General features: G+C 34.1%; 1 protein-coding gene across 1 annotated transcript in view; it reads right to left on the reverse strand.

Annotated features, from left to right (window-relative positions):
* Window positions 1-22,443, reverse strand: part of LOC124371077 (secretory carrier-associated membrane protein 1-like) — a 70,404-nt gene extending 47,961 nt beyond the window's left edge. The window contains 6 exon segments of the mRNA XM_046829389.1: window positions 442-576; window positions 5,162-5,240; window positions 8,116-8,127; window positions 8,931-9,077; window positions 17,141-17,242; window positions 22,243-22,443. Coding sequence (XP_046685345.1) covers window positions 442-576; window positions 5,162-5,240; window positions 8,116-8,127; window positions 8,931-9,077; window positions 17,141-17,242; window positions 22,243-22,299 — 532 coding nt within the window. The 5' untranslated portion in view covers window positions 22,300-22,443.
* Between the last annotated feature and the right edge of the window lie 445 nt (window positions 22,444-22,888).

Consider the following 22,888-nt stretch of genomic DNA (forward strand, 5'->3'; position numbering starts at 1 on the left):
CATTTTTTTATCCCTTCATATCCCAAATGTGATCTACCATGAAATCAGCTCAGAACAGACATAGAGATCTACATTTACACAACACCTGTAATGTCTGAAATTTCAACTTGATCCCTCCATCATCTAAAAAAAGTCTTAAAAAACCCAGCAAATAAAGGAACACTTTACTTTAACCACCTTAGTGGCTACTAGGACCTTCCTGAACTGAAAAAGAATGCCCAAACTGATGAAAAAGACATAATACATTAATATATTTTTCTTATCAAACTGAATCCTCCAAGATCATGTCAATATAGAATATTTGTCTGTTGTCACTCACACAGTTTACACTTATTCTTCATTCATATTCAAACCTACTGCGGAGACGTTTCTGTGTGCTTGAACAAAACCTGGCTTTTCGAATATTGTCTGGAAATGTATAAGCTATGGCACGATACTCACACATCCATAGGTAGTAGAGGTTACGCACGATGCCTTGAAACTCTGGCGGAATCTCCACATTGATGTCTTGATAGAAGCAAGGCTGGAGACCAAATATGTTGTTCTCCGGTAGAGGAGGCCAGTTGTTTCTTCTTACTGCAACAATTAAACCGATTATTATCAAAAACATTTTTTGGTGATCAAAGAGGGACAAAAATATTTTACCTCAGTGAGAAAAATTAATAGAATTAACATGTTCTCCTACTTTTATGCATAATTTCACATGGAAACTCAATGATCAGGAGATACTCAATGAGAAATCTTAGTATCCTGATCAATTATTTGCAATATTTATAAAAGACAGGAAGTAGGTTCACGATCATACCCTAAGCTTTCTAGAATTATGCACTTCATAGCAAAATTCTTGGCATTTGAAGCAAATATTTTAAATGCATTAAACAATTTATAGAATAAAATAAAATCACAAGAGCAACAGATAAACTGTCTACCCTACAGGCTCGTTTCTTTCTACAGTAGAGTCCTGCCAATCCGAACTAATTGGGAGGCCGAACCTTGTTCGGATTGACGGGAAATTCGGACTAGGCGGATTTTGTTAAATAGTACCATTTATCAACTTTCAAGTGCAATTTACGTGGTTTTAAAACAATTAAATGCATACAATAATCAAATGCAATAAACAATAGTAAGTACGTATTAAACGTAATAATAATATTACAGCTTCCTGTCTTTGTACGGTAACATCGCGTGGTCGAAACTGAGTGCCATTGTTTGTGCGTAATGAATCTAGTAGAAGCCACCTGTCTGTGGTGGGCGGGGCGAGTTGGTCGGTGACCTTGAAACAGTGTGGCGCGCAAAACTATTGGACTGCCACTACCTCACCCCTATCCCCTCCACCACCCACCCCGGTGACGAGTGGCGAGACGACAGTTTAGTGCAATCTTCCATACGCGCAGCAACGTGCTCTTACTGTGTATTCTGTAGTTTGTGGTTTGCAGTTTTGTTTGTTCTTTGCTCTGCTCTGTGCGTATATCCGATATCATTATGGCTAGTAAACGTAAAACACAACTCGTGTACGTTAAAAAGAAAAAACTCGAAGTTCTCAAAAGACTAGACAATGGTGAAAGTGCTACTCAACTTTCAATTGAATTTGGTGTCGGTTAAAGCGACGATCAGTGACTGGAAAAAGAAGCGGGCAAAAATCGAACAATTTTGCTCTGTTACAAGTGAAAACACTCTAGAAAAACGTCAAACTACTACTGTGTCATCGTATGACAAACTCGATGAAGCACTTTACTTGTGGTTTTCTCAAGAGAGACAAAAAGGCATTCCCATTACCGGCCCTCTTATTAAAGAAAAGGCGCTTCTACTAAACATCCTTATGGGAGGCGATCCGTCATTTTTCGGCTAGTTGCGGTTTTTTAGATCGGTGGAAAAAAAGGCACGGTATCAGGCAACTGACTGTAACTGGCGAAAAAGATGTCTGCAGACAGCAACGCAGCTGCAGAGTATCTTCAGGAGTTCAAAGAAATTACATCCTCCTACTTACCCCAGCAAGTGTACAACGCTGACTGATGAAACGGGGCTAAATTTCAAAGCGTTGCCAACAAAGAGCCTAGCTTCAAGAGAAGAAAAGTCCGCTCCAGGATTTAAAATGGATAAGCAACGACTAACCGTATTAGCATGCAGCAAACGCTTCCGCCACCAATAAGATACCTTTGATGGTTATCGGTAAAATCCAAAAAACCTCGATGTTTTAAAAAACATGAATATGAACGCTCTGCCGGTTTACTATAAAAACCAAAAGAAAGCTTGGATGGATCGTGCTTTGTTTCAAGAATGGTTTGAGAAACAATTTGTGCCCAACGTGGAGAGCCTACAATGAAGAAAATGGACTGCCTGATAGAGCGTTGTTACTCATAGATAACGCTCCGTCCCATCCGGATGACTTAGAGCTGGTTATTGGTGATATAAAAGCCATTTTTCTACCACCGAACGTTACTTCGATCATACAACCAATGGACCAAGGAGTTCTACAAGCGTTGAAGCAAAATTATCGGAAAAAAAGCTGCTCCAAAGCCTGCTTGAGGAAAATGAAGACCTCACAATTCTCCAAAAAGCTTAAGAAAATCAACGATCAAAGATGTAATTTTCTGGGTGGCAGAGGCTTGGGAGAACACAAGCGTAGGAGCTCTGCAGAAATCTTGGAAAAATCTTTGGCCTGATCTGCAGTTTGTTGAAGAGGTTGTTCCACCGGTAAATGAATGCGAACTTCTTCCTCTTGTAAAAAAAATACCGGGATGCGAAAATGTAGAGAAGGAGTGTGTTGATGAGTGGACGGCTGTAGATGACAAAGGCTTCGAGGAGTACACAGACGAAGACATCGTGTCACAGGTGCAAGGAGTCCCAGCTGATGACTCATGTAGCAGTGAGGATGAGGGAGACGCCCAAACTACCGATATTGTTCCACACAGCGCAGCTGCAAGTGCCTTTGACCTCACTCTACGCTACGTCGAGCAACATGCCGCTGCTACTCCCAATGACGTAATGTTCATTCGGCGTTGGCGAAAACATTGCATCGTCCAGTCGTTTTAGTGTGTTGCGTCAAAAGAAGATCACTGACTTTAGGTCTTAAGAAAGTGTTGGGTTTTGCAGTGTTTTGTTATTTACGTTTTTATCCCTTATTGTGTCCAAGTTAAAGTACAAATTATTTGCTAAGCCTTGCGTAGGGGTTTGTACATTATAAATACAGTACAGTACAGTACTATGTTTCATTTATTAACAGTATAAATTCCGTACAATGTATGTATCATCTAAACGTTTCAAATGTAATTTCAGTTTCTATATGTCAGTAAGTAAATGCTTTGAGAAATAAAACTTACGTTTTTACTATAATAATAACTGGTTTTAATTTATTTTCCTGCCTTTTTTTAGCAATTTTATATTTTCTCCTAGCCGTGTTCGGATTAGGCGGATTTTCGGATTGGCGGGGTTCGGATCGGCGGGACTCTACTGTATTTCACAGTATAATAATATCAGTGTTCAGAACAAAGTCAAAGGCTGTTAAGTCTCAAGACTTCCATTCCGCAGTGAAGTTTTAAGTTTTAAATTTTGTTTTATAGTTTGGAGATTTTATGTTTTAACCACCAGATTTACACATTTTAAATATTTATATTGCTACATTTTTCATTGGGTTTTAATTGTATACAAGGTGGCGCAAAAGTCACTAGACAGTTGGTTAAAACAAGACTAGATTTATTTGAAATTATTTTTGATTACAAACAATACTTACAGTTATTTTTTCTATTCAAATTGTTTTCCGTCTTCATTAATACATCTTTGAAGTCTTTCTGGAATACTGTTACATACTCTACGGCATAGTGTGGGATCATTGTCCAAATCATAAAATGCGTCATGTATGTAGTCTTTCAGTTCGTCAATAGTATGAGGCTTTCGAGAATAAACAGAGTCCTTGATTACTCCCCATAGGAAAAAATTCATTGGTGTGATATCTGGTGAACGTGGGGGCATGTCAATATCTGCCCCTCGACCAATAACTTTTCTTTGGAAACGTTCGTTTAAATTATCGCGAACGGCAGTGGCGTAATGTGGTGGAGCACCATCGTGTTGAAAGTAAAGTTCTTGAAAGTTTTCTGCAAACGTCATGAGTCCTGGTACCGCGTAATTCTGAATAATATCCAAATATTTATCTCCTGTCACTGTTCCTTCAAAAAAATATGGTCCAAGTACGCCAAATGATTATGCTGTTATTTTTTTCTTCTTTTAACCAACTGTCCAGTGACTTTTACGCCACCCTGTATGTTATTTGTGTTTCTTGTTCAATCTGTGTTTTTTTATTTATTTTACCCTACAATGCTTTCTTATTTATTAAATAATTTTATACAACCAATCTCTATTTATACCAGTTATTAGTTTCGTAAGTTCTTATGAAAGAAAAAAAAAAAAAGAAAAAAAAAGAAAGATCGCAATGTTCCTTTTAATTTTAAAATAAGTCTCCAAGTCTAAAATTGTTATTTTTTTAAGTATTACTGCCCAATAGTTTGACGAAGTCTATTGTAACTTATTATGTTGCTTAATGACTAATAAAGACATCTTGAATCTTGAAGTACTCTATTACCTAACTACCAGTATATCCACAACGAAGCAAACAAATTTGTCTATACATAACATAGCTACGTTGGGAAGGGTAGATTTAATGTGAATATTGAGTTTAGCTCCATTTCAACTACCGTTCAATGCAGTGTGTTTTGGGATCATATCTAAAACATCGTAGTGCACTCAACTGTGCACCAGATGAGACAATGAGGATAACTCTTCATCTAGATTACACTGATTGCTGCTGAGTGTCTCTGATGCCAAAATGATGCAAGGAGTTCGTTTTGGATGTTTTCGTCACAAATAATTTTGGATTTCTTCTGACCAACGTTGTCCCAGATTTCAGATATCAAGTCTGCGACAGTGGCAGATGCTGCACTAAGCAGAAGGTAGAATGGGGCTAAACTCAAAATTCACAGGCTGAGAAGGTTACAAATTTTCTATTGAACAATATTCTTCTAAAACATGGAACAATATTTTTTTTTCTTTTTTATTGTGATGGGAGGATCTGACAGGACTCCAAATCCTTTCAAGATGGCCAAATTAAAAAGTACTCCTTTTGCTCTACATCCTCAACTACTCCGAAGGTGTCAGAACTTGTACTTACCGTTGTAGGGTGCATTTCTGAGCTCCTCTTCTCTCCTGGCCAGCTCCGCAGCTTTCCTCTCCAGCTCCTCCTGCCTGCGCTGTACAATCACAACACATCAATCACACTGAATACATGCAGACACTGATACCACGATTATTTCAAGATTCATTTATTTATGTCTAATTTTCCATTACTTAAAAAAAAAAAACAAGAAATATTAATTCTGTCAACCAAAACAAAAGGGGACCAGCCATAAACAATTTTTTGGTTAACACAATTACATCTAAAACTAATCTACGAGGGGGTACCCAACAGTTCCTGGAATAGCTCTTCTGTGGGCGGGGCTTGTGCAGTACAAATTTCTGCCACTAGGTGTCGGTAGCACAACTCATCGAAATATCAGTGCCGTCTGGATTGTCGATCTGGCTTGTTCCGTTCTTCTGAAGTGAGTTTTTTTTGTTGCTTTGTGCTATTTTCCTTTTTTATGATGGCAAGTTTGAGTGAACAGTGTGCAGCAGTGAAATTTTGTTTCCTGCTCAGTAAAATGAAGTTGAAACTGTTGACAAATAACATTATAAAAAAGGAAAATAGCACAAAACAACAATTACAAAAACTGTCAGTACAGAAGAACAGAACAAGCCAGGTCAAGTGGCACTGAAATGGTGATGAGTTGCGCTACTGACACCTAGTGGCAAAAATTTGTACTGCACAAGCCCCGCCCACAGAAGAACTATTCCAGGAACTGTTGGGTACCTCCTCATGTTAGAATAGGTGTATAAGGGATATGAATTATGTGAAAATTTTCTGTAAGTTATACTTTCGAAATGGTAACAGGAGTGGGGAAGATGACCAATAGCGGTGGCATGATTAGGCAGGTACAGCATTGCACGGTGCATCAGCGGTTGATGAGGGAGGAAGAGATAAACTCACCTCAAGAACACGTTATTTGCGCAGCTATTTGCTACAACAATGCGTTACGCATGTGTATAAACTATTTTGCTTGGTTATTTATATACACATTATCATTGTTGGAACCATTTCGGTTGACCCAGGTTTCGGTAGACCCAGCTTTTGGTTGACCCAAGTTCTGTTAACTGGGGTTTAACTGTAATCCAATTCCACTTGACACCCAGATTTAACTTAAAAACACTGAATGGTGAGTGGTCTCTAGAATAACATTAACACACGCCAATGCTTTTCAAAATTATGAGGATATTATACATATATATTATATATATCTTTATACAGCCGAAATAGAGCTAGAGTTACCTTATAGTCAGTTTGAAAGAAAAAAATTGGATGAAACATCAAGTTCTTCACTTACTATTATTAAACAAAACCATAAATTCTGTACGAAGATTATTAGTAGATTCAACCTCAGTAACATGCTTTCTTTAGACATTGTAATAAGAAATATTTGTTCTGCCAAAATCTTTCTTTGTCTTTTCCAGTGATACTGTATGTCATTGCAGTGCAACAATAACACTACAATATTATAAGGACCAGCTAATGCAAGGATTAGAGTATGACTGACCACATTAATCAATATTTCCTGATTTGACTATAACCATCTGTGTCAAGACAACATATGACTCACTGTTTGGTGAGTTAATATTGGAGTACTTTGTACAGTAGACCTGCATTAGGTACAGATTTCATGATCCATAAAAATGTTCCAAATTCCTTGACCAATGAAAACTAATTTAATCATTAAAGATAAATAAATTCCTTGTACTCCTCGCAAAATATAAAAGCTTTTGTATAAGAGTAAAATGACTTAGCTGATTTAAAATTCCACTCAATGAGCAACATTACATTTTGTTCTTTTGTATCGGATTTAGCACAATAATCACGACAACGTATGTATGAAAGTATATACAGCAAATACTTTTACAAAACTGAAAAGGATTACAAAACTGAAATGTTATACATTGTATAAACAATTTCTCATAGTATCACAGTCCCCGAACAAAACCTTAAAGTGTAACAAAGCTAAGCAGAATATTATAACTCTTCAGAATATTATAACATTTCATTTTTATAACTCTTTTAATTCTCTCATAGTACGACCTCCACCAAAACTAACATGGCTGGTGATCTATATCTTCCTTAAGAAAATTTGCTATAATAAATTTCAGGAAAACCAGGTTGCATGCTTATACAACGCACGTTGGCTCTCAACTCTTGCAAATACTTAAAGAGTATTTTATGCAAACATCAAAATGCACTTTGGGAAGTATTTAGTGGAAAAATCAGTCTTTCATCAGTTTAAATCAAAGTTTTACATGATGTAAATTTAGAGCATTCTTGGCTACTATGAACTTAATAATTAATCATGTCTTAATACGGTTAAAATCAAAACCTACTTAGTATTATTGTTATCACAACCAGATGATGATAACAGAAAAGCCATTTTGTGGTTGCAACTTTCCAGATTTGTAATCCATTGTTTCAGAGATTAAATGTTGATAAGTACTATCTAAATTACACATAACGTAGAAGTATCAAATTTTATACAATTAAATTTAAAATCTTAGTTTGTAAAGGTCACTATAGTTAGTCATTAATTTAGAATGATTTTTAAATTCTTTACATTTTCCTAGATCAAAGTCATACCTTACACATACGCACTTAATTTTAATCCCCCATGTCTACCCTAGATAATAAAGAACACATCTGTTAAGAAGTAGCTCTAATTTTTGCTACCAGGAATAGGTTTATCATGCTGTTACTTAACATAAATTTAATTAAAAGTAACTCAAAAGTTCCTCTCAAATTGTTTCATAAACATTACATTAAGACTGGTAGCAACGAATTTAACCATGGTTTGGCAAGAATAGTACGGTATTGACTTAGTTTGAATTGATCATTTATGGACAATTTAAAAGAAAATGATAAAAAATTTGTGGTAATAGATTAAACTGCCTTGAGTTTGTAATACTCAAGAGAATACTTAATCTATGAATACTTACGTCCAACTCAGCCTAGTGAAGCATGAAAACAAAATCAGTGCATTAGATTATTATGTACATAGTGAAATATTTACTTATAAAAATAATTAAATATTTTCATAAGTAAATATGAAACAACATCTGGCTTAAAGTAATATATTTTGAAAAATTATAACTTTTTCTTATGAGCAGACAATAAATCAACTCTACAGGAATATAATCTTTATTTTGCATACATCAGAATTCTAAACATTTATTATTAAAACTGAGTCACCTTTTTACTAGGATAACCTGTTATTGCAAAGATAAGTTTAAATTTGTTGTTGAAAACCTAATGTCTGCATTTTTTGTCAATATTTTAGAAGCCCTCCTGAAATTCTGTGCCAAAACATGTGTGAGATATGAAATTTTGTTTGGTTTTATAATCAGAGATAGTGCTTTTGTTTTTAAGAAAAAGTTGCATGGAGAATCTTGAGAAAAAGATATTGTTGGTATCACTAGGAGGGTTGAGGGTTTGGTTTTGAACAGTAAATATAAACAAAAACAATTTATGGAAACATGTCCGGCATAAAAAGGTAATGCAAAATCATATAACACCAAATTTACAATTAGAAAAATAAAGTTCTAACATAAGAGATCCAGTTTATAGCACCTGAAAAGTCAACTTCGTGATCAAATCAACAAACTTGCTGCTTGTATTTGGGCAACACACAAAAATCTGTGATCTCCAAGTTCAATTGATAGCCTTATTACAGACTATACTTCACTTGGTGTCTAGTTTTAATTTGAGACTTATTGTAATGTAAGTTTGACAGAAGCATAATGTAACAATCTACCTGGAACTCGGCAGCCGACAGCTGCTGCGGCTGTGTCTGCTGTGCGGTCTTGGTGTACGATGGCGGGGGGTTGATCTCCTGTGTGGGCTGCATGATGGCGGGCTGCGACGAGGGCTGGTAGGGCGGGTTGGCCGCACCTCTCACCGGCTGTAAATAACACCTCTGTTATCTACCGTAAACAGCAGGATATATACCAGGCAGTGCTGTGGATTCCGTTAACAGTGGTAGAATGTTCCCTCAGATTTGTGGTGATTTAATTAATACCAAAGTTTTGTTGAAAAAATAACATATAGAAAATGTCCATAATAAACACTTTTGGTAATTCTAAGCAATATATGGGTCAACCTCGATTTTTCTCATATTACAATATAATATCCCAATAGTCAATTAGAAAAGGAAATGACTAGAATTTCTTGCCGGAAAGCAGTTATAGGGAGCAGGCAACTCATATTACAATATAATGTTCCAATAGTCAATTAGAAAAGGAAATGACTAGAATTTCTTGCTGGAAAGCAGTTATAGGGAGCAGGCAACCGCGAGAATTACCTATTAGTGATCAGAGGCACTGACGTGATCTGGGCTTCAAATTTGGAACTACTCGAGTTAATTTTTTTTCTAAAAGAGCAAGCAGCGCGAAGCGCTGCGCAGCGGGCAAGCAACGTGCGTGATCTTCGTATATACTGAATTGATTCAGGCCAAAGGAATGACACAGATTCCTTTATCAGATTTTTACGGAGATTTTGTATTGGGCGGATTATATTGGTTTACTTTGCTTTCCAGCATGTAATTATGTGTTTAAAATTATTTTACATACATTACCTACATTATATTGTAATATGTAATAACAATTTATCAGAAATTTTTAATAAAAAAAAGGATCACGCACGATGCCTGCCCGCTGCGCAGCGCTTCGCGCTGCTTGCTCTTTTGGAAAAAAAAAATTAACTCAAGTAGTTCCATAATTGAAGCCCAGATCATGTTAGTGCCCCTGATCACTAATAGGTAACTCTAAGCAATATATGACCGTCTGGCGGTTGCCTGCTCCCTATAACTGCTTTCCGGCAAGAAATTCTAGTCATTTCCTTTTCTAATTGACTATTGGAACATTATATTGTAATATGAGAAAAATCGAGGTTGACCCATATATTGCTTAGAATTACCACACTTTTTTTGTCATCCACTAAATTCATTACAATAAACCAAAGTCCAACCGCTTTACTCAAGTGAAGATATTCATGACTGTGTTTGATCACTTTCTTTACATAGAATTATGATGATGTTTATAAAGTGACTCATCATTTGAATGACCACCTCACTTGTAGAAATGATCTTCAGTCTGACCTCATTTCAAGTATAAAAAGCTGCACCAACGGTGTAACTAGGGCTTGGTTTGGGAGGGAGGGGTGAATTAGATTTAGTAGCACACCACACCGGATGGTAAGGAACAAATATGCATAAATCTAAACCGAAATAAATTTTAGATCCAATTAAATCATTTAATTGATGTAGTTTAAAACAAGTTAGATTTCAGTTACACACATTGTTTAGGGATTTTGGGCATTTCTGCCCCCCCCCCCCCCCTTAGCTGTCACTGAGCTGCACTACCTGTATTGTTATGGAAGTAGGCTATCAGAATCAGAACTATCTTTACTCAAGCATTTCACACAATGAATATGGATTGTGTCATGGTATGAAAACACAAGTTAATTAGGTATAAAACTGTGAAAACATGGCAATATATTAACTTAATATGTTTTTAAGAAAACTAAAACCTACACAGCAGGACTCACTGTAAAACAATCTATTTATATAAATGTATACATATTTAAATATTAGAGAAAAAAACAAGCTGTAACTCCTGTTTGAACACAATTTGTTTCATAAAATTCAGAGAAGAAATACAGTGGTAAATTTATTAAATTATCTTTGGGTTTTAGTTTGAATATTTTATAGTTTTCTATTGACTTTAAACAATTTGGTAATGTATTATAAAACTGGGGTCTCATGCATTTTATTTTTTATTTTTTTTAAGACTTACTAATTATTTTCAGTTACAGCCATATTATTTTGATTTCTTGTGTTATATTGATGAATATTACTATTTAGTTCAATATAAATCACTCAAATCTTTACAGATATTATTGTTTCATAAATATATGCACCATAAAATGTAATGATTCTTAATTCTGGAAATTTATTTTTCACAGAATCATTTATAGAAGAATGTTTAGTTTTAGAAGAAAACGGATTGTTTTTTTTTTCTGGATATCCAATATTGAGTTTAGATTTTTGGATGTGTGAGAAATACAGTGATATGAGAACATAAAATTTACAGAGTTTTGAAATTCTGTTTAGAGCATATAAACCAGAATTTAACTTTGAAATTGTGAAGTTTGTATGTTTGTTCCAATAGAGTAAACTGTCTAAAGTAAGACCCAACAATTTTACTTCTATTGTTTTATTGGGACTTGGTCCACTTGTAGGTTAGGGTGAATTTTATATCTGCATTGTCTAGTTTTTGATCTCAATGTAATTGGTTTTATTTGGGTTTAATATTAAGTTGTTATTTTGGAAATGGTGTTTTAAATTTGATAAGCTGAACCAAGCAGACACTTCAATTTCATCTGTGGTTGATACACTATCTCTCAAAATTGCATCATCAGCATATAAGCATAATATTTCTGGTACTAGGATGTATTTTAAATAAAATATGAACAAAAATGGTCCTTATATGGATCCCTGAGGAACCCCAAAAGAAACTTCTTTTATTGTTGATGTATACTTAATATTGTTGCTATTTAAATAAACTATTTCAACAAATTGCTGTCTATTTTTTAAATGTGATTTAAACTAATATTATTTCTTCCCATGGACTCTAATAGAAGATAACTTATCTAGAAACCTAAAATGGCATACACTATCGAAAGCTCTGTGCAAATTCATAAATACTCCTATTATTTTTTCACTATTATCAATAGAGTTAATCACAGATCAAGGAATCCAGTGACAGCAATTATGATGGATTTAGTTCTCCTAAAACCATGGTGATTATTGTCAGGTAAGTTATTAATTTATAAATAATTAATTGTCTGACCAGACATTGCATGGTCATATATTTTTGAAATTATTAGAATCAGAGATATCGCATGATAATTTCATGGATCCAAAATCATTACCCTTTTGTAAAAAGGGGCTTAATTTTTGTTAACTATAATTTTTTTAGGAAATATTCCAGATAAGAACAGCGAATTTATCAAGAGCAGAAATGGTTCAACTCTCACCTTTTGGCAAAGGTAAATCTTCACTGGGCAGTCACTTATGACACAGTTTAAATGCTATATAATAAGAAGGAGCAGAGGAGTAAGTTATACAATTTAATTAAAAGTATTATTTTTCCAAACATTAGCTCATACTGCCAAGAGGTACATACACCCAACAGGTGATATAACTTTTTGATCATATCCAACTTCAGTAGAAGTTGTTGTATATCAAATATAAAAAAGAGAGTTTCCCATTCCAATTCAATACATTTAACCCCAAATTCTTCACAAACTACAGCTATAAAACCTAAGTTATTCACATTTAGATATCAAAATACATAAGAAACCAGAAAATATACCACTTAATTTCACTTCCCAGGAAAGTACAGTTTAGTATTTTAGTTCACTCTTTGTCCAGGAACTGTACTGAAATCTTTTGCTACCTGTAAACTCGAAAAAAAAGTGTTTTCTGACCCATGTTTATATAATAATGATATTTTTTCACTATTTTTAATAGCGGAATATGCAGTACAAGTTGGGGGAGAACTTCATGAATCATCCAGTACATTGATTTCATTACAATTCCATAAAGAACCCCAAAATATTCTATATATAAACTGTTGTCTACAAATAGACAATAAAGAGGGTCACCAAACGTTGAATATTAAATAAAATGACAGAAATTTTAATATTTTGTTAACAGGTAATTCATTTTAACAGTCTCTTTATTGTTCAGTTTACAACATATTATTTCTGTAATTTATTTAGTATTCGACACTGCATCACTTCAAGAAACATGTCAGTTACTTCTATCACAATTTGACAATGAAAAGTTTAGATATAGTTTCTGCATGGTTTTGTCTAAAGTTGTATAGAAAAATCAAAATGTATTCATTTTTATAATTTCTGGTGACCCATGACACTAGTGACTAAGTTGTTTTATCTACTTGTTACTCATTCTTGGCTACAAAGTCACACTTCGGCTCTCAACTTAAATGTTTAATGTGGAGATAGGCTATCAGTTAGTTCTCAATTTAGACTGTAACAACAAACAACTATCCTTTCACAAGTTTTGTAGCAACTGACAGAGTACATTGTTAACCAACCAACACTGAACAATAATCATAAAAATACTAAATACGAATGACAAAAAAATAGTTCATATAAACATCTGTATACTGTGAAATTAACAGAAATGTTTATACATTAGGCTATCCAATAAATTAAGAGTAACAGTTTAGCTCCAAAGATCAGTTCACAAAGTAGTGCTCTTATCTTATCACACCATAATTCTGACAGTTTTGCTATCAACTTGCCGCTTTGCTGTTTGATATTCAATGCCAAATTCACTGCGGCACAATGAAGCGAACTGACTTTAATTTTTGGCTGTTATTAACCAGGGTAACAATTCACAGTTCCAGAATTACTCCAAGTCAGATCTGACGGATAATTGTTTAGGCATTGTTGCGGGGCACAATAACAATATACTTGTCACTTCTGAAGCCCCCTGATCACCAGAAGAGTAATGCCCTCATTGCTGTAGTACCCAGTAAAACAATCACTGAAATCAACTGATGAAGGGGGAGGCTGAAGGTTATGACATCACTGTAGTTAAAATACTCCTCTGAAGGGAACATGCGTTCTTTTACTGAAGGCAGTAATTTGAAAGTAAAATTAAACCAGGGCAGAGAAGTGCCTTACTAAACAACTTGGTGAACAATAGTGTTCCAAGTTGACTCATAAGTGTCCAAAAAAAACACTAAAATTCTCATGTTTTCAGAGTTTTTAAGTAAATCTTTTAAAAGTTTATGGTCAAATTGATTGATATGCCTTTACAACTTTACTACTATTCGACTGAATAAAAAGTTACTATACAATTGTAAACTAGTCTGTTAAGAAATTCAATAAGTACATAAGTCTTAAGGATATCTTGTGAACTTGTCTTAATTTTACAAATTTTGTAAAAATTAGAAAATGATTGAAAGAGTGAAATGATTTATATTTTTAAACTATCACAAAGAATGAGCTAAGTGAACCTGTCTCAATTTGCAATGTTTAGATAAGGATTGAAAAAGTAAAATGATTGATATTTTTAAAACTACCATACAAAATGAGCTAACAATTCAAAATGCTCTGTGAATTGAAACATCAGTGGAACAAAACTAGAATATTGCCACCAAAAATTTGAGTAATTAATTTGATATGTCACTTTTTCCTACTGAAGAAAAGAACTGTACAACAATAAAAACAGATAAGTAGGCTATAAAGATTGTTGTTACATAATATACATTGCAGTCGTTGGCATTTTTATTGCAGTAAACATGTTTACTGTAAAACGAACATTTTTCAGAATTAATTTGTTATGAATTGTTTAATGGCTACTCATATAACTTATTAAAATACCAAATTTATTTTCAAAACAACAATAAATGGTACCACTGCATGATTACTATCTACAGTCTGTGTTTTATAAGCACAAATGTTTCAACTGCTAAAGTATGTCTGGAACTTGGAAAGAGGGCACAAAATTAATTGTTTTATGATGTAATTAAATATTCTAGATGGAAATGTGAAATAAAGTCTTTCACAGCCATCCCTATTTTGGGTGAGATATGAGAATAAAAGTCTACAACAAGCGCCTTAAAGACAGGCATTTTTCTGTTGTGAAGCATAGGTTTAGTTCAGCTCTCTTACACGAATAGCTTATCCAACATTGTCGAACATAACGATGTTGAGCAATTATCATTTAGTGCCATAAGTCGGATGAAAAACCTTTTGTTTTTGAAAATATTATAAAATTAATTCCATAAGTAAATAATCTAAAATTTGTTTATATTTTACTATAGAACAAAAATAATTTGTATGTTAAATTAAAAAAGATTGTTTATCTGGTGTTTATCAAGGTCAGACGTTCTAATTCTTTAAAAGCACATTTACGTGACTGTCTCAACTGCAGTTTTTAATTATTCTTATGAACTTTTTTGTAAGACAAAATTTTAAAGTTTGATTTATTTTATGAAATATTTACCATTGATTTATAGCACTTTTACACACGATAAACTTTGTTCACTTTTTAGATAAATGTTCAAACAAATTTTAAGTGACTATCTTTTGTAGAAATAAGATAGTGTTAATGTAAAGGTTGACGCTGCATCTAACTTGTAGGACAACTTAACAACATGTGCACTGTACAAGAAAACCTATGTGTGTGAAGTCATATGTCCTGGTCATGTATATTTGATAGCAATATATTTAGTGTTTCCCAAAGCTACAAGGAGCTTTAATTATATAATATTTGAAACAATTATAAACCAACTAATTAGCAGTTAGCAGATGCCTATTAAGGCCATCAGCCTTCGAAAGATTAAACTATCAACACCATTTATTTTCAAAATCTATCTACATAGTGGCTTAAATAAAATAAAATTATTGGAAATAATTTGTCCACAGACTGTCAAAACTATGCCTCAGTTCTTCATATTAGACAATAATACCAGTTGCAAATGTCAAGATTACAATTATGTGATTATCTGCTAATTAATTTATGACTAATTAATTAAAAAGAGTAATTAACTGGTAGACGGTTGACTTCACATTTCTATTTGTGTCAAAATTGAATAAAGAATAGTTCTTGAAAGTATCTGTTCTCTTTTGCTTTTACATAAATTTTCTGCACTAAATATTCACTCATGACTTAACATTGGCAATTTCATTCTTCACGCCACATGTACATTTGTCTAGCAATCTCTAAAAGTTCTAACCATTTCTTCACTATTCCATCATTCTTCTTTTTCTCCACAAACTCAGATGGTCTAGGAAATTCAGTCACTTATACACCAGACACTAGGAACAATTACAGCATTTAAATGAAAGTCGGGGGATTATCAATTGGCATCGTCATTTTAACTCTTGAACCTACAGTTGATTTTCTCTAATTATAAAAACTCTTTTGCATATTTAAAAATCTCTGTTTACTGTAAACCTACCTATAACTGACATTATTTTCCACAGTGAAATAGAGAATACTATGATGTATATATAACAACATCCATAGTTTAAATATAAAATTGTTTTGTAGTTAACTCTTTTAGTGCCAGGAATTTTTTGAAATATATATTTTCTTAAAAACGTTCCGCTACCCAGACGTTGGCACTTAAAGGGTTACAGTTATAAAAACTGGTTGTAAAAATTTAAAAAACGGTGATGATGTACTTATGAGAATGTTGTAATGTCAGTAAATTAAAAATTCCATGAAACATCTTAAATTTTGTGTAGTTTCTCAAAATGTGTAGATATACATGGTGATAGAATTTCAGTTTCCTTTATTGGCAACACTGATAATTAAACAGCTGTAAATTTTTGTGTTTCTAATACATCAAATAATGTCAGATTAAGGCAACATATTTACAAAATGGATACAACACTGGTCAATGTTAAAATTATTTACATTAACAGAAATAACTATTCACTATGAACTGTGAATCAAAATTTGAGTGAGGAAAAAAGCCAATTTAACTGTCCTACTGAGCAAACAACGCACAACATAGTGAATAAATTTGAGTAACTGGAAGCATTGGAGAGAGAATAAAGCCTGTATATATTTATTTTTTTGTAAATGTGCAAACATACGTTCATTATCATCATTTTAAGTCGTGTTAATAATAAGCTATTTATATCATTTTTTTCAGTTGTTATATTCCTTTCAAATACTTTCTATATATCTCTCTAATACGATAATTTGTATTAACGTTAAATGGAAGAGAGGACTTCATGGTCTTAACTTCATATACAATAATGCTGTTCCATTTCATTTCAGGCTACATACCTGTCCAAAGTCTACAGGTGGAACTGTCGGTAACTAAATGTCACTAGCCTCATGACAGTAGAAGTTTTAATGCAGCCGAAGATGAACTATTTAAGACCTAATATTGTGTATGCGTTAAGACTCACCCCAGCATTGCGTTGTGGTGCCTGGTCTGCGAAGGGGTTGTAATCTTCAAGCCCCTTGTGGGCATTGGTAGTCTGTTTTGTGACTTGCGTGACGCTGGGGTCCTGGAAACAAGAGAACTTTTAGCCCACAGAGTGACAAAACGAGAACTTCAAAATACATACATACAATTATGTACCTAAAGAGTTAAACGACAATGTCCTTACATCACAACATCACAGAATGCTGATGTCAGAAATTAACTTCTGTAATCCACACAGGGCCACGGCCCAGGGATACAAGAGGCTTAAGATCTTTTAGGGTGATAAGAGATTATATTTATGGTGTGGTGTAAATAATAAATAAGAGTGCAGGTGGATTTATAAAATCCGAACCCTGATTTTATAAATGTATCAATCAAATCAAATCAAAATGTCTTTATTACGTGAACATTAAGTACAATTTGTCAAAATATAATACATAATGCAAAGTTTAGATAATTACAGTTTAATAGTGTCATCATTGTGAGTTTAGGAGGTTTATGCTTCAATTTTTTAAAATCACGTGGTTCCAGTGTTAGCAGATTCCAGGAAACTCTTCAATGGTGTATACAGGTCTCTTCAGCAAAAAACTCTCGAAGTAGGTTCTTTAGTCTGTTTCCTGTCAGGCTGCGGAGGTAGTCTGGTAGAAAGTTTTTTTAAATTTCCGGCCAATGTATGAAGGTTTCTTCTCGTATAAAGCTGTTCTGTGTTGAGGTAGGGTGAGCCTTGAGGCATGGCGTGTGGGGGTAATTATGGAAAATGTAAAAATTAACACTGAAAACTCCCTATAAAACCTCAAGCCTCTTCCGAACCTCCCATTTACAAACATAGGTCTGGTAATAACATCAAGAAAAAAAAATCATCATAAAAAATCTAGTAATACATTAATAATTATAAATGGTAATATATTTTACAAACAAAGAGGCCATATTCAAAATTCCCTCTTGACAGAAATATCCTCTACAACTTACTTTCTGCCAGAGGACATATTCTAAATGCCCTTTTCTGAAGCACAAAATCTATTGACTACTATCTATTCAGTGGTTGTACCCCCATAACGTGACACCATAGCTGAGAATATAATAAATGTGTCTAAAATATATCATTTTAAAATTTTAAGTAAGAGTGGTTAATTATAAGTAATTGAATTATAGAGTGCTCCGCCAAGCCTTATGCAAATATAATTGACTTGAGAATACCTTCTTACATCAGAATCAATTATAATACACAAGAAATACGGGAGAAACCCAATTTTAGTTAAATACCTTATTCACCAGGTACAATTTGAATTTCAAATTGGAAATTATTGACTCAAAACAACAAATCAAGTTGGTCCAAGATGCTTCGTACAATCCTTGAAAGATCTACCAGACAGCGTGAGTGCAACACAACACAAATCATCAGTGTACTGGACAAGATGACCCTCAATGCGATTTCCACGTTTATTGGTCCTCTTATGTGTGCAATTCCCTTATGTATGCTGACGACACAATACTTCTTCTTGGGAGAGACCTAATGTAGAACAATTGGAGGTTGACAGCTTCATTGCACTGAATATGGCAGTTCAGTACTGCCAGAACAATGACCTTGCTGTAAACGAAAACAAAACAAAACAGCTAATACTGGGAGGACAAAGAGAACATAACGGAAGGCTGCCCGGTCTAGAAGAAATCACAAACGCTAAATATCTGGGTGTCACACTGGACGATAGACTCTCATGGACAGCACATGTAGACTCCCTCTGCAGTAAATTAAGTACAGGACTTTTTTTTTAAGGCGAATTAAGAACACATGTGACTTGACGACAGCAAAAGTAGCCTACCATGCCCTCTTTGAGTCACATCTTAGATACGGAATTGCTGTATGGGGTGGTACTACCGCAGGAAACCTACGTGTCCTTGTACTCCAAAAGCGAGCTATTAGAATTCTAAAAGACTTACGATCGAGAGACACCTACAGGGAAGCCTTTCAAGAACTCAAGTTCTCACAGTTATTGGCTTGTGCATCTTAGAAGCAACAACTCATGTTTACATCAAGATGCCAGACCTGGCAAAAAAGGGAACACAACAACACCAATATAACACCAGGCACGCCTCCAACTACTGTCTACCAATACACAAGCTAAAATCTGAAACGGTTGTGCCATTGTTGTGGATTACTTGAACTACTGCTTCCTTTTATTTAAATAAATAAGAAGCAATCCATTTATGTGCTATACCTCTGGGTGTGTTACTAAGTAAAGTCTATGATTTGCTATGTCAAATGCTTTCTCAAGGTCACAAAATATGCTGATCATGTTCACTTTCTTGTCAAGAGTATGACACTAAAGGTCCATAGCATTACAAGGCATTTTACATTAAAAAAAACTGTACTGAAGTACTAAAATACAGTACACATGATTTTACTTCCTTTAAGTTAAGTAATTTTTTACAATATTGTTATACAATACAATAAAAACAGCTGCAATAATGATTTGGCGACAGAAAGTAGGACTCATCAGGCATTTTTTTTCAATTCATTATGAAACACAGAAAGCACTAATAACATACAATGAAGTTTATTTTCGTCTCTGATAAGAAAACTCATAAAAAAACAGTGGCCTCTGGATAATACTAAAGTACCATTTGGTCTTTCCAAAATTATACAGGCTGCAGTACATAATAAGTGCCCAAAACTTGAATAATCATATTCAGGATTATCGAATTGATATTCATCCGTAACGAATCCGCGATATAACTACTTAAACCACATTACGTTTTAATTATTCCAAATTAAACTACAGTTTGAATGTTTTTATATCTTAAAAATGAACAATTTTATGAAGAATCAAAAATTATCTAAGCTATTTGGCATTCTCATAACGACTTTCTGGTACTAGATTATTGAGTAACCGGGTAACAGCCGAGGAAAATTTAAGCAAGCAATAAGGAATGGAAATATTATCATGAAATGTTATTACACAACATAATTAGGTTATCGTACATATATTATTAGTAGTACCAAAGTTAAAGATAACCTTTACAAGCGCTTATGTGATCTTAGCTTGAAATTGGTTACTATCTCAAGGGATGTGTTTTTTTGCCAGAAATGTGGGGTGGTTCAGAAGCACTGATGGTCAGGGTCAATTTTATTCAGTACTTTCCCAGCTCAAATTACGTTCCAGATCGTCCAACTTCTTCAACGTCAGATCACGTTGGACGATCTGAGGACGGGAAAGTACCAATTGGAAATGCCCTTGGTATCAGTCCAGGCTTTAGTTGCACCTTCTTCTTCTATGGGGCGGCCTATTGCCATGCACTTAAGCCTCAAGGGTCTTTTGCGCACCCCGGAAACAGTCCATGAGGCCTACCAGTCTATGATTTCAGCAGTTCCACAATTAGACGCCACCCCGCACTTCTAGCAAAAAAAGAAGACATCCCTCAAGATAACAATATAACGTTTCAATGGCTAAACATGACAAATAACGAAACTTCAAACTATGGAACATTAAAAGGGGAACTACTTTTCTCATGTGGAGTAATATCCCATTGTTCTAAGGGAAACACATGGTTTTATTATGATCATAAGTCAACCTAATATTGGTTGCTGCTGATGTTAGTCATGAAGCCATCTTTGGATATCTAAAATAAAAACAATGCTGAAATCAGGGGAATTTGACTCAAATAAAAGTTGTCATATTAGCATGACACAAGTGCCTCTGGCTCTGCATCGACGTCAGATCACGTTGATCTACAATGTGATTTGAGGCAAGGAAAATACCGATCAGAAATGCCCCTAGCCATCAGTTCAGGTCTCGGTGGCGCCTTTGGCGCCACTCCGTACTTTTAGAGGAATAAGAAAACCATCCTTCGAGACAGTACCCAAATCATGTGAGCGCATGTTTAACTTTAGTACTACTAGTAACATATTTACGATAACCTAATCTAAACCTACTTGTATTACATAATAACATTCCATATTGTAATATTTTCATTCCCAGCCTCATTGCTTCCATGAAATGGCCTCGGCTGTTACTGGTTACTGAGTAACCTAAAACCAGACAATCGTTAGGAGAACACTAAATCATTCAGCCCAGCTGTTAAGCTGTTACTGAAATGACAGTATCCTGGTAATAGGTTACCACTGAATTACCTGTTACTGACTTTAATACTGCCCATCTGTAATGGCAGCAAGTACAATAATTATGTGCATGTATTATTTTAGTCAGACACGTTTATCCTTTAAAATAGTAAAAAGTAAGTAAATGTTATACTGTTTCATTTGCTATATTTCATAAATACAAATAGCCCATATTATTTTTTACACAACATAACATTATTACTTTTTATTCTGAAATTTGAAATAACAATCACGTAATTTTGTTTAAGTAGGTTATATCGAGGATCCTTTACTCATGAATATTGATAATTGGATATTATTGTTGGATGCTTATTATACTGCAGCCTTCAGGAGGATGAGCAGAATACGATAAAACATTGAAATTTTGATTGGTTACTCTGGCTGTTTACCACACTGATAAACATTTTTCAATTCACTAGGCCTATTACCAGTTAGCCTACCATATATGTCCAAACTGATACCATATAGGTATTATATTTAATAGGTTAGTGTTATTAGATGTTGTTATTATTTATAACTGAAGTTCAAAAATGTCAGTGTCTGAATTACTTTTTTCTCTATAGACCAAGACAACATGCTGACTAAAGCCCATTAATCTTTCATTGGTAAAAAAAAGTAAAAGGACACAACACAAAACCTTGAAGTGGCATAATATGATGTGTATTTACAATAAATATTGCTTATGAGTAATAAAATAAAGAATAGGCTTGTAACTATGAGAAAATATTCACTGACTGAACTACTCAGAATGACTCATCTTGTTGTAAGGTGAAATATTTTAAAGTTGCCCTATGGAGATAAAAAGATTTTTATAAACGAAAGTTGGTTACAATACGGAAAGCTGCGTAAATATGTGTTTATTAATCAATAAATTGTTACAAAATCAGTAAAAATTACACAATGTAATTTTCATCGCCGGAAAATGAATTATTGAGTGCTTACGCTCTTAACCTCTTTAGACTTACCGCAAAAGGATTGTCGACTGTTGGTTCACCAAAAGGATTTTCGTCGAATCCAGACATTGTAAATTTATTATATCCAAAATATTAATAAAATAACTCAAATAACAGCATGAAAATGTCGATAATTTGCCAACATCAATAACATTACACAAAAAACATCTGGATCCCTGACAGCTCTAAGCAAACCGATCACGTAACGTAATATCTTGGCCATGTTAACCAACTTACAACATGAAATTAACAATTCGTTTTATGACTAGTAGGAAAAAGCATATACTTTCGTTTGCAACACATTATGTCAAATTTTGTACCGTAATGATAAATATATTCAGAAATGTGTTTTATGAAATAATCCAATTAGAATAAAAATAATAGTGGCTAGAGATGGGCGTTATTTAACATAACAGGATAAATAACAGTGTTGCCGCGCGGCAACAGTTATCCCCGCAACGTGTTATCAGAAACTCCCTGTTATAACAGGATGACAACGAACAATGAATTCATTCGTTTCGTTGCCGGCAACGGTAAGCCTGTGCTGGTAACAGTCAATAGCGGCAGACTGGAAACTCTTCACCTGTTATTTGAGCAACGGTGTTATGACAAACAACAGAGTTGTAGGATGACAATTATTTCATTGCCGGGAATCTAT

Source organism: Homalodisca vitripennis, unplaced genomic scaffold (genome assembly GCF_021130785.1).
Source record: "Homalodisca vitripennis isolate AUS2020 unplaced genomic scaffold, UT_GWSS_2.1 ScUCBcl_906;HRSCAF=3843, whole genome shotgun sequence".
NCBI lineage: Eukaryota > Metazoa > Arthropoda > Insecta > Hemiptera > Cicadellidae > Homalodisca > Homalodisca vitripennis.